This window comes from Aegilops tauschii, chromosome 3 (assembly GCF_002575655.3).
Source record: "Aegilops tauschii subsp. strangulata cultivar AL8/78 chromosome 3, Aet v6.0, whole genome shotgun sequence".
NCBI classification, from domain to species: domain Eukaryota; kingdom Viridiplantae; phylum Streptophyta; class Magnoliopsida; order Poales; family Poaceae; genus Aegilops; species Aegilops tauschii.
In genome coordinates, this window is record NC_053037.3 from 572,245,668 (window position 1) to 572,256,847 (window position 11,180).

The window sequence follows — 11,180 nt, forward strand, 5'->3', positions numbered from 1 at the left end:
TGTAGTGTCAAAAACGCTCTTATATTATGAGACAGAAGGAGTAGTTGATATAAAGGTCTAAAAGATATGGTAGGTCAAGATTAACCTTCTTTTCATTCTAGGTTCTTTTCGGTAATCTCATCCCTATCACGAGAAATTAAGAGATATGTCAAGACTTCTGTAACAAAGTGAAAAGGTGTTTTTCACTATCAAGTTCGCACACTAGCTAGTTTCAGTGCAATGTAATCCTGGTATCCACGCATAGGATCGGCGGTCTTTTTTGGGAAGTTTGTACCCCTATTTGTTGAAACACTATCCCTCATGACATAGCTTATCATCGCATCCTAAATAGGAAGGTATGTTGCTGACGAGGTAATGGAAATTGATGAGAAATCAAAATTATCTGGATGGGTTTGATTGGACTCTGACTAATGTATGCTATTTCACTTGTTTAATTTCTCTCCTTGGTTTGAATAACGTTAGCATTCATAGAATCTGTCATGACTGTCGAAACAATGTGTGCAATTCTATATGCTATATCCCCGATGCAAAATACAATAGATTCTTGCATGTAATGGTTACCAACCTGATTAGCAGATACTGAGCTTAGCAATGCAAATGTGTAGTGTTCATGTCACAGACTCACAGCCGTAGAACACCAGGTGTTGCAGTCATGTCAGATTGATCTTAATAACTTTTGTCATTTCATTAAAAGAAGGTGTGAAGTTTACAGAAGTGTATTGCAAGATATCCACCCGAACTGCACTGAATCTTCTAAGCTTGACTGCAGTGTGTATAAGTTAATGCATATATGAAGACTTGTTAGTAATGAAGTTTTTTTTCTTTTGGGCCAAAACAGAAGGACACCAGGTGTTGCAGTCATGTCAGATTGATCTTAATAACTTTTGTCATTTCATTAAAAGAAGGTGTGAAGTTTACAGAAGTGTATTGCAAGATATCCACCCGAACTGCACTGAATCTTCTAAGCTTGACTGCAGTGTGTATAAGTTAATGCATATATGAAGACTTGTTAGTAATGAAGTTTTTTTTCTTTTGGGCCAAAACAGAAGGAGCTCTGCCTTTGCATTGAAGATAAGGAATTTATCACAGCGACCAGTGGTGTAAAAAAACCTTTGGAAGACAGGTAAGTAGAAATGAGGAGCAGCAACTGGAACAGAAATGACTGGAAGTACAACCTGTGGCAAGGAAACTTCATTTGTGTTCAGAAGGGAAGGCTCAAACGATACAACAAGGTGAGCATGTTGAGTGTTAGTTGTGATATCCATCTTCCACAATAAAACTTACTTATTTTTTTGCAAAAAAAGTACAATCCATCCATCATCACCAGTTCACTACTAGTAGTTCTAGGGGAGATCGTTAGGTGTGATCTGGAGCTAGTTTTCTACTTAATTTGTGGCATCCATTAAATGGAGGGGTTTTAGATGTGATGCATCATGTCCACAACTCTACACAACCAGTATTCCTTCTCACGCACAAATGGCAAAAAACTAGAAATTAGAGTGGATCTAAACCTAGCTTATCAGGACCTGTTAAATCATCAGCTGAAGCACTGATTTAGTTGATACCACAGAAGTTAAGCCTATGATCTCGAAGATTCTTGGCATCATTTTTCTATGTGTGATACTAACAACAAAAGTTCAGCTTGTCAAGAATCTTGATTCTTCTTCATCTTTACTTATTCGAGACACTATTTAAAAATATCAAAGATCAGCCGCTCTCCTTGCCATAGCAAATATTAAAAAATATCAAATACCCACGTGGCGATCGAGGTCTCCTCCTATGAAGAGCTTCTCGCCAATTGGAACACTCCTAACCATGTCCTCTAGGCCTTCCCAGAACTCTTGTTGATCAAGATGCCTACGCAATTTCTGTTTGCAGCCGCCCCTATGTACCATAGCTTGAAGCCGGTATCCTTCACCTTCTGTCCCCTACATTTAGTTTCTTGGACGCAAAGGTTATCAACACCTCTCCTTACCGTTGCATCCACTAGCTCCCGAAGCTTACCTGTCAGGGACCCTACATTCCAGCCACCTAAGCGGATCCTCCTAGGCCCGGCTAGCTTCCATACCATTCGCACTCGTTGAATCAAATGCGAAGACCCTTGCTCATTTTCCACTACAGCTGGGCGTAGATGTAGCGCGTCACTAAGGATGCGATGCCCCGATCCTCACTCACTTGCCACTGTATCCAGATCAAGATACGGCGCGCCACCGGGGCGGGGGGGGGGGGGGGGGGGGGGGGGAGGGGGTGGTGACGGCCTGACCCTTGCCCATTTGACACCACACCCGGGTCTCGATGTGCCGCGTCGCTAAGAGGGTTACACCCCAATGAAAAACTTTTGTGTTTCATCTCCATATTGAGACAACATAGGCGGAGTTTGATTAGGTGCTATTTGTTTAACTCTTTTTTAATACTTTTGTTGCTAATTTTCCATCGCTGATTACAAAATAAGTACATTGCAACGCAATTCATTAACCACAAACTGAGTGTGTTTAGATAGTAGTTGATATAATGGTCTAAAAGATATGGTAGGTCAAAATTAACCTTTTTATTCTATGTTCTTTCGGTAATCTCACCCCTATCACGGAGTTAAGAGATATCTCAAGGCTTCTGTTACAAAGTGAAAATGTGTTTTCACTATCAAGTTCGAACACTAGCTAAGTTTGACTCTGTGTAATGTAATCCTTTTATCCATGCATAAGGTTGGCGGTCTTTTTTGGGAAGTTTGTGCCCCTATTTGTTGAAAGGACTATCCCATATTACATAGCTTATCGAGGTAACAGAAATTGATGAGAAATCAAAATTCCGTGGATGGGTTTGAGTGGATCTCCTCTGACTAATGTATGCTATTTCACTATGTTTAATTCCTCTCCTTGGTTTGAAACATGTCTGCATGCATAGAATTTGTCATGACTGTCGAAACAATGTGTGCAACTCTATCTGCTATTTGCCGGAATACAAAATATAGTAGATTCTTGCATGTACTGGTTACCAACTTTATTAGCAGATACTGAGCTTAGCAATGCAAATGTGTAGAGTTCATGTCGCAGACTCGCATCCGTAGAACACTAGGTGTTGTAGTCATCTAAGATTGATCTTAATAACCTTTGTCATTTGATTAGAAGAACGTGAAGTTTACATAAGTGTATTGCGAGATATCCACCTGAACTGCACTGAATCTTCTCAGCTTGACTGCAGTGTGTATAAGATATTGCATATATGAAGACTTGTCAATAATGAGCACTTTTTTTAGCTGAAACAGAAGGAGCTCTGCCTTTGCCCTGTGTTTGACCTTTGTAATATCTTCACTGGGTATGACTTCTAAGCTTGACTGCAGTGTTTATAAGATATTGCCAATATGAAGACTTGTCGGTAATGAAGATTTTATCATGGCGATCAGTCGTGTGAAAAATACTTGAGAAAATATGTAAGTAGAAATGAGGAGAAGCAACTGGAACAGAAATGACTGAAACTGCAAGTTGTGGCAAGGAAGCTTCATTTGTGTTCAGGAGGGATGGCTCAAACGATACAACAAGGTGAGCATGTTGAATGTTTGTTGTGATATCTATCTTTCACATTAGACCTTTTATTTTTTCCCAAAAAAATATTGCCCAATCCATCCATCATCACTAGTTCACTACTAGTAGTTCTAAGGGAGATAGTTAGGTGTGATCTGTAGCTAGTTCTGTACTTAATTTTGTGATATCCATTAGATAAAGGGGTTTAGATGTGATGCATCGTGTCCACAACTCCACACAATTGGTATTCCTTCTGATGCACAAATGGCAAAAGCAGCTGATTAGAGTGTATCCAAACCTAGCTTATCAAGGACCTGTTGAATCATCAGCTGAAGCATCGATTCAGTCGATACCACGAAAGTTCAGCCTATCTCGAATCTTGATTCTACACCATTTTTCTATGTGTGATACTGAAAACAAAAGGTCAACCTGTCTCGAATCTTGATTCTTGTTTATCTTACTCGAGACTATTAAAAAATATCAATGGTTAGCAACTCTACTGTCCATAGCTAACTGTATGATTTTGGCCCCTCCCCAAAAGCAAAGATTACAAAAGGTGGTAGAATAGAACCTTTAGACAGAGAACATATATTCTACCCGATTAGCCACATCTCATAGCGATTCCCTTGCACTTCAATTAAGCATGCAATCCTGCGCCGACCACTCCCTCCTCTTTACCCGCCGCGGTCATCTATAAATAAGCACGCTGGGTCATCACTATCATCCAACTCCAAGAAACAACAGCTTACACCAAGTTCAAGTGAAGTGAGCTGATCAGATCGATCGGACACAAAGCCCAAAGAAACAATAGCCTACAGCTAAGCTAGCCACCAATTTGCTCGATCAGCGATGGTGGACAGAGTGACGAATCTGGCGTCGCAGCGGGCGGTGGTGATCTTCGGAGCGAGCACTGCAGTGCAGCTACATAATTTTGGAAAGGTCATCAAACATATTAACGGTCATGATCTTTCAGTTGTACCTCTTTTTGTCATGAAAACAGTAGAAAGGATGCTCTGTAAGAGATAAGCATCCTGAGCAATATTAAAAGAGCTTATTCTTGTTATCTTGTTGTCGCTGCTTAACTAATTTGATGCTTTGCTTAATCTTGCTGGCTGTTGTGCTAAAGCCGTGAGAGAGAATCCACGGTATATATATAACGTTGCTCGGTAAATTGGAGTATATTGTGTCATAGCACACACGTTTTTGTCGGACTTCTGTGTCATAGCACACACAGTGGCTGGTGCGTACGTGCAGTTACGTGTTATCTCAGCCTCAAAATTGAGGTATTAAGCTAGTGTTCATATAGCGCGTGCAGTGCAGCTACTGATTTTGGAAAGGTCGTCGAACATATTAACGGCATGATCTTTCAGTTTTACCCAACGTCTTGAATAGACAATAGTGGGCTATAGCTCCGCGATAGCGCCGCTATTGTTGATTTAGAGGACTGCCGCTATTTAAAACAATGGTTTTACCTGTTGTTGTTATATGACAGGAATGGATGCTTTGTAAGAGATGAGCATCCTGAGCAATATTAAAGGAGTTTTGCTTATCTTTTCATTGCTTAATTTGATTTGATGCTTTGCTTAATTTAGCTGGTTGTTGTGTTAAAACTTTGAGAGAATCTACGGTCTATATAATGCTCCTTAGTAAATGGAGAATATAGTGTCATATCGCACACCTTTTTCGGAGCTATATAATGGTAGTACATAACTGGAGGTAGATGGACTGATTCAGGGAGGTTAGTATGTTTAGGTAGATGCACTGGTCCAGTGAGCTCGGTATGGCACGAGCTCGGTACTAAGGATCTACCTAGGCTGCATTTGGCATCGCAGTGGATCACTTATTCGTCCAATAAATGTTTTTCTGCCTGCCGTCATCCTTCTCTTTTTACACTTTTGTTGCTGATTTTCCGCCACAGATTAGAAAATAAGTGCATTTCAACGCAGTTCAGTAACCACAAACTTAGTGGGTTTAAATAGTAAAATTGATATAAAGGTCTAAAAGAGATACGTCGAGGCTTCTGTAACAAAGTGAACAAGTGTTTTTCATTCTACGTTCTTTTTGGTAATTTCATCCCTATGATGGAGAAATTAAGAGATACGTCGAGGCTTCTGTAACAAAGTGAACAGGTGTTTTTCACTATCAAGTTCGCACACTAACTCAATTTCGGACCAGCAAAGCCTCCTCCCCAAGAAAAGTTTAGTATTCCTTTGCCTCCCGTCGGTGCCGCCGCCGGTCCATCTCGTCTCCGGTGGCCTTAGGGCCATGGCGGCGCGGTGGATCCCGGCCTTTGCCGGCGGGAGGGCTCCGTTTTTAGATGTTTCTTCAAGTTTTGTTAGGGTTTGTGTCCTTCTCAGGAAGACGAGACGGCGGCGGCTCCGTGAAGATGGAATAAGGTCTTTCCCGCCTAGCCCCCATTCCGGTGATGTGTCTAGCATTGTCGGTGGGCGTGTGGAGGTGTGTCTCCGACAGATCTATCCTTGGTGGATTTGCTCGGATCTGGTCGTAGTTCATCTATGTTTGTGTTTCTTCAGGTTGAATCCTTCCGATCTATGCTACTCTTCATCGTCGGCGGTTGCTATTCTGCTGCGCTGGTCCTATGGGGCCTTAGCACGACAACTTCCCGACTGTCTACTACAACAAGTTTTGCCCGGCTCCGACGAGGGAGGGGCGATGACGGTGGCGCGCCTTCGGCTCGCTTTAGTGCTTGTAGTCGTCGCTAGGTGGTCTACGGACCTAGATGTAACTTTTATTATTTCTGGTGTTCGTTGTATAGCCATGATTGAAGATGAATAGATTGGAAGTTTTCTAAAAAAAAAAGTTCGCACACTAACTCCCTCGCAAAAGAAAAGTTCGCACACTAACTAGTTTGAAAGTGTAATGTGGTCCTGGTATCCATGCATAAGATTGAGGTGGTGTTTTTTTCTTTTTTTCGATAAAGGGAATATATTAATATCGCGATGATACCAAATACACCCGGCCTCTGCACCAACAAGATGTCCAAAAACATCAGGGATGCACACAGCCAAGAAATAAAATAAAAAAGAGAAGAAAGAAAACAAAGGCCCCGTCACGATGTTGAACCACTCGCAACAGTAGCACCCTAACCACCATCGAAGACAACACCAGTAATACAAACAAGATTCTCCAAAAGCGACGCCTCCAAGAAGGAAACAAAGCACACGCGTTGTCGTCGCCTAATCGAAGATCTTGGGTTTTCACCCTGGAGAAAGCCCAAGATCCAAAACAATGCCTTCAACAAGGCCATCGCCAGGTACAACCAATGAAGGCCAGACCTTAGATTTACACCCTGGAAACCGTGGCTTGATACTCGAGGAGCACCACCAAGAATGCAGTCCACCTATGTTGCCACCCCCGCTTGCCAAGGTTGCTGCTGCAAGTCGCCAAACACCTGACAAACAGAGAGAACATGTGCCGCATTGTCTTCAACAGAACCAGTACTCTCTCTGCCAATACCAACCTCGGATCGCAGCCACCATGATTTCTCCACCTCTGTCCATTTCATGAAAATCTATATTAAGACATGTCCCATGGTACCGACAAGAAGGCGAAGCTTCGCGCCTCGCCCAAATGAAGCCAATTGGCTGATGATAAGGGCGCGAGCGACCGCATCGATTCCGCTCAAGATATCCAGTAGCGCCCTACGCTAAACTGCGGAAATCTCCGAGAGGAAGCCCGGAACTCGACGGCGGTCAAATCAAGGAGGCAGACTTGAAGCAGATCGACGCCTTGGTGCTCGAAGAACAGCAAGGCCATACCACCTTTATTCTTTGAAGCGGACCAGCAGGCCCCACGCCGCCATCCGCCGCCCAACGGGCCCGACCGCCCCCGACGAAGGAGGAGGCCACCACCACCATGCCCTGGACCGATGCCGCGGACAGTCCTCGTGCCGCCGGACTAGCCCAGGAGTTCCTTGGCGTGCCTTCGTTGGAGACATGGCAATGCAGCAAGCGCAAAAATGGTCATGGTCCGTCTAGGTTGTACTAGATCGGGGGCTCAACACCACCAGCCGGTGTCATCGTCCATCGCCGAAGATGCTCGCCGAGATCTGTTGGTCGTCGCCGTCCCACGCCACCATCGAAACCTTGGCCGGTGCGGGCGCTGCCACTGCTGCGAGATCTGCGCCGCCGCGCCAGGGAGGCCCCCACCACGAGATCCACGCCATCCGTGCTAGGACGTCGGTCGAGGAAGCTCCGCCGCCGCCGCGCCGCCTGGACTTTGCCCAGCTACGATGCCAGCGGCGGCGGGAGGAGGGGCGAGGATGGGGGAGGCTAGCCGGGAGTGGGCGGCGGCGCTCCGGTGCGGCCCGGCGCGGCCGCACGGGAGCGGTGTTACAGGAGCGGTGTTGAAGGCGCTGCCCCTCATGACATAGCCTATCATCCCATCCTGAACAAAGTTTTTTTGCCAGCTCTCCTTTGGTACAATGACAAAATCACCATAGGAACAGTGTCCTGCATATACATGTGAATGAAATTTCCATAAAAGGAAAAGGTACATGCTGAACTTAAGATTTTCTCGTTTAGATTTTACAATCTTCAGTGGTTGGCTGGTTGCTTAACTAAAACCTGGTCTAGAAAGGATAAAAGTACAGTCAAGTCAAGGAATTCGAAATAGTCAAACCGATATCTCTCCCTTTATGATGATCTGGCCGCCAGTTTTCCCGGCACGGAATGTAGGGCATGATAAGAGGAACGACCCCCCCTGTGTTTGGTCTTTGTAATATCATCACTGTGTATGACTTCTGTAATAGGAAGGTATGTTGCCGATGAGGTAATGGAAATTGATGAGAGAAAAATTATCTGGATGGGTTTGATGGCATCTCCTTTGACTAATGTATGTTGTTTCACTGTGTTTAATTCCATTCTTTAGTTTGAAACGTGTTTATGCATGCATTGAATTTGTCATGACTGTCTAACAATGTGTGCAACTCTATCTGCAGTCGTGCAAGATTCATCTTAATAACATCTGTCATTTCACTAGATGAACTTGAAGTTCACAGAAGTGTATTGTGAGAAATCAACCGGAACTGCACTGAATCTTCTAAGCTTGAATGCAGTGTTTATAGGATATTTTCCAATATGAAGACTTGTTGGTAATGAAGATTTTATCATGGCGATCAGTAGTGTAAAAATTCGTTGGGAAGAGGGGTAACTAAAAATGAGGAGCATCAATTGGAACAGAATGACTGAAAGTACAGCTTGTGGTAGGGAAGCTTCATTTGTATTCTGGACAGGTATGGCTCAAATGATACAACAAGGTGAGCATGTTGAAAGTTAGTTGTGATATCCATCTTCCACATTAAAAGTTATTTATTTTTTCCAAAATATTTTTGTCCAATCCGTCCATCATCACTAGTTCACTACTTGTAGTTGTCGGGGGGATCGTTAGTGTGTTTTCTACTTAATTTTGTGGTATCCATTAGATAAAGGGGTTTTAGATGTGATGCATCATGTCCACTGGTATTCCTTCTCACGCACAAACGGCAAAACAGGCGATTAGAATGTATCTAAACCTAGCTTATCAGGAACCTGTTGAATCATCAGCTGAAGCATTGATTCAGTTGGTACCACAAAAGTTAAGCCTATCTCGAATCTTGATTCTTAACGCCATATTTCTATGTATGATACTAACAACAAAAGTTCAGCCTGTCCCGAATCTTGATTCTTCTTCATCTTTACTTATTCGAGACCAATCACTATTTAAAAATAAATAACAAGGATCAGCCACTCTCATGGTCATAGCTAACTGTATGATTTTGGCCTCTCTCAATTCTCAAAAGCAAAGATTACAAAAGGTGTGGTAGAATAGAACCTTTAGACAGAGAACATATATTCTTCCCGATTAGCCACATCTCATTCCATTGCACCCCAATCAAGCCTGCAACACTGCGCCGACCACTCCGTCTTTACCCGCCGCAGTCATCTATAAATAAGCACCGTTGGTTCATCACTATCATCCAACTCCAAGAAACCACAGCCTACAGCAAGCTCAAGCGAAGTGAGTTGAGCAGATATATCAATCACAAAGCCCCAAGAACAACAGCATACAGACTAGCCACCAATTCGCTCGATCTGCAATGGCGGAAAGAGTGACGAAGCTGGCATCGCAGCGGGCGGTGGTGATCTTCGGGGTGAGCAACTGCTGCATGTGCCACGCGGTGAAGACGCTCTTCACGGAGCTGGGCGTGAGCTGGGTGGTGCACGAGCTGGACAAGGACCCCCGTGGGAAGGACGTCGAGAGGGCGCTCGCCGGCATGGTCGGACGGAGCCCGCCCGTGCCAGCGGTCTTCATCGGCGGCAGGCTCGTCGGCCCCACAGACAAGGTCATGACGCTGCACCTCAGTGGCCAGCTGGTGCCGCTCCTCCGCCAGGCCGGCGCCCTTTGGCTCTGAACTGAAGAGTCAGGGACAGCAGTGGCTGTGCGTGCGTGCAGTTATGTGTGATCCCTAGGGATCATATAATAGTGCGTGCAGTGCAGCTACATAATTTTGGAAAGGTCATCAAACATATTAAGGGTCATGATCTTTCAGTTGTACCTCTTCTTGTCATATGACAGAAGGAAAGGATGCTTTGTGTTGCTTAATATCAAATGAGCAATATCAAATGAGCTTATGCTTATCTTGTGTTGCTTAATTCGATTTGATGATTTGCTTAATTTAGCTAGCTGTTGTGCTATGGACGTTATATATAGTATCATCTCGCACACGTTTTTCTCGGAGCTATAGAATACTCCGTAGGTAACCGGATTGATTCAGAGAGGTTAGTATGTTGATGTAGATACCTGATCCAGCGAGCTCAGTTTGTTGAGGTAGATGCGCTGGTCCAATTGCTCGGTATGGTACGAGTGCTGATGTGGCACACTGCATTTGAAAGAGACTGTACTTATGGTATAGCGTATTCATATATAGTACTCTCTCTGTAAAGAAATACGGAATCGATAACTCCCGAACGCGCTGCGTTTTGATGTTTCCCTCCGAACGCCTCCTGCGCCGTCAGATTTACAGTACGAATCTTAAATCGGCTGGGTTGCCACGTCACGCAAAAAACTCGTTCGGGCCCGATACTACCGACCCCGAACGCCTCAGTCTGTCTCTCTCTCTCTCTTATCCAAAAACTCGTTCACGCAAAAAACTCGTTTCTCTTTTTTGTTTCTCGATGTATGTTTCGAATTTTGATCTGAATTTTTTAATGGTTATCTTAATGTATGCTGTGAACATGCATGATTTTTTTCAGTTTTTTTCGCAATATTTAAATTTGAATTCCGGCCGCAAGGCACACAGTTACATGCAAACGTGCATGTCACTTGATCTGGTTGGCCCAACCACACCTTTGCTCTCTTTGCTGCGCATTCTCGCCGCCGTCGCCAACATCGACCGCAGATCAGCTCCCGCCCGACCACCGCCTCCGCCGCGCGCATCGACGGCGACCGCGGGACGAGGAGGCAAGCAGTTCCCTCGACGCCCTCGCGTGGGGAGCATGGCAAGCCTGCGGCAGGCGCGCGGGGAGGAGCCCCGTAGGTCCCGCGGCGGCCTTGGGGTGGAGCATGGCAAGTTCCGGCGGCGGCTGGGCGATGATGAGGTGCGGCCACCACCTATCCACCTGGTGCGCCGCCGATGCCGTCGAAGTTGGTGTTTGGTGCGGG

At 44.8% G+C, this 11,180-nt stretch overlaps 1 protein-coding gene across 1 annotated transcript; it reads left to right on the forward strand.

Annotated features, from left to right (window-relative positions):
- The first annotated feature begins 9,477 nt into the window (after window positions 1-9,477).
- Window positions 9,478-10,179, forward strand: LOC109754061 (putative glutaredoxin-C2). Its single transcript, XM_020312983.3, has one exon. It carries the CDS (start codon window positions 9,616-9,618, stop codon window positions 9,928-9,930), a length of 315 nt encoding a protein of 104 aa, XP_020168572.1. The 5' UTR covers window positions 9,478-9,615; the 3' UTR covers window positions 9,931-10,179.
- Window positions 10,180-11,180: the final 1,001 nt, after the last annotated feature.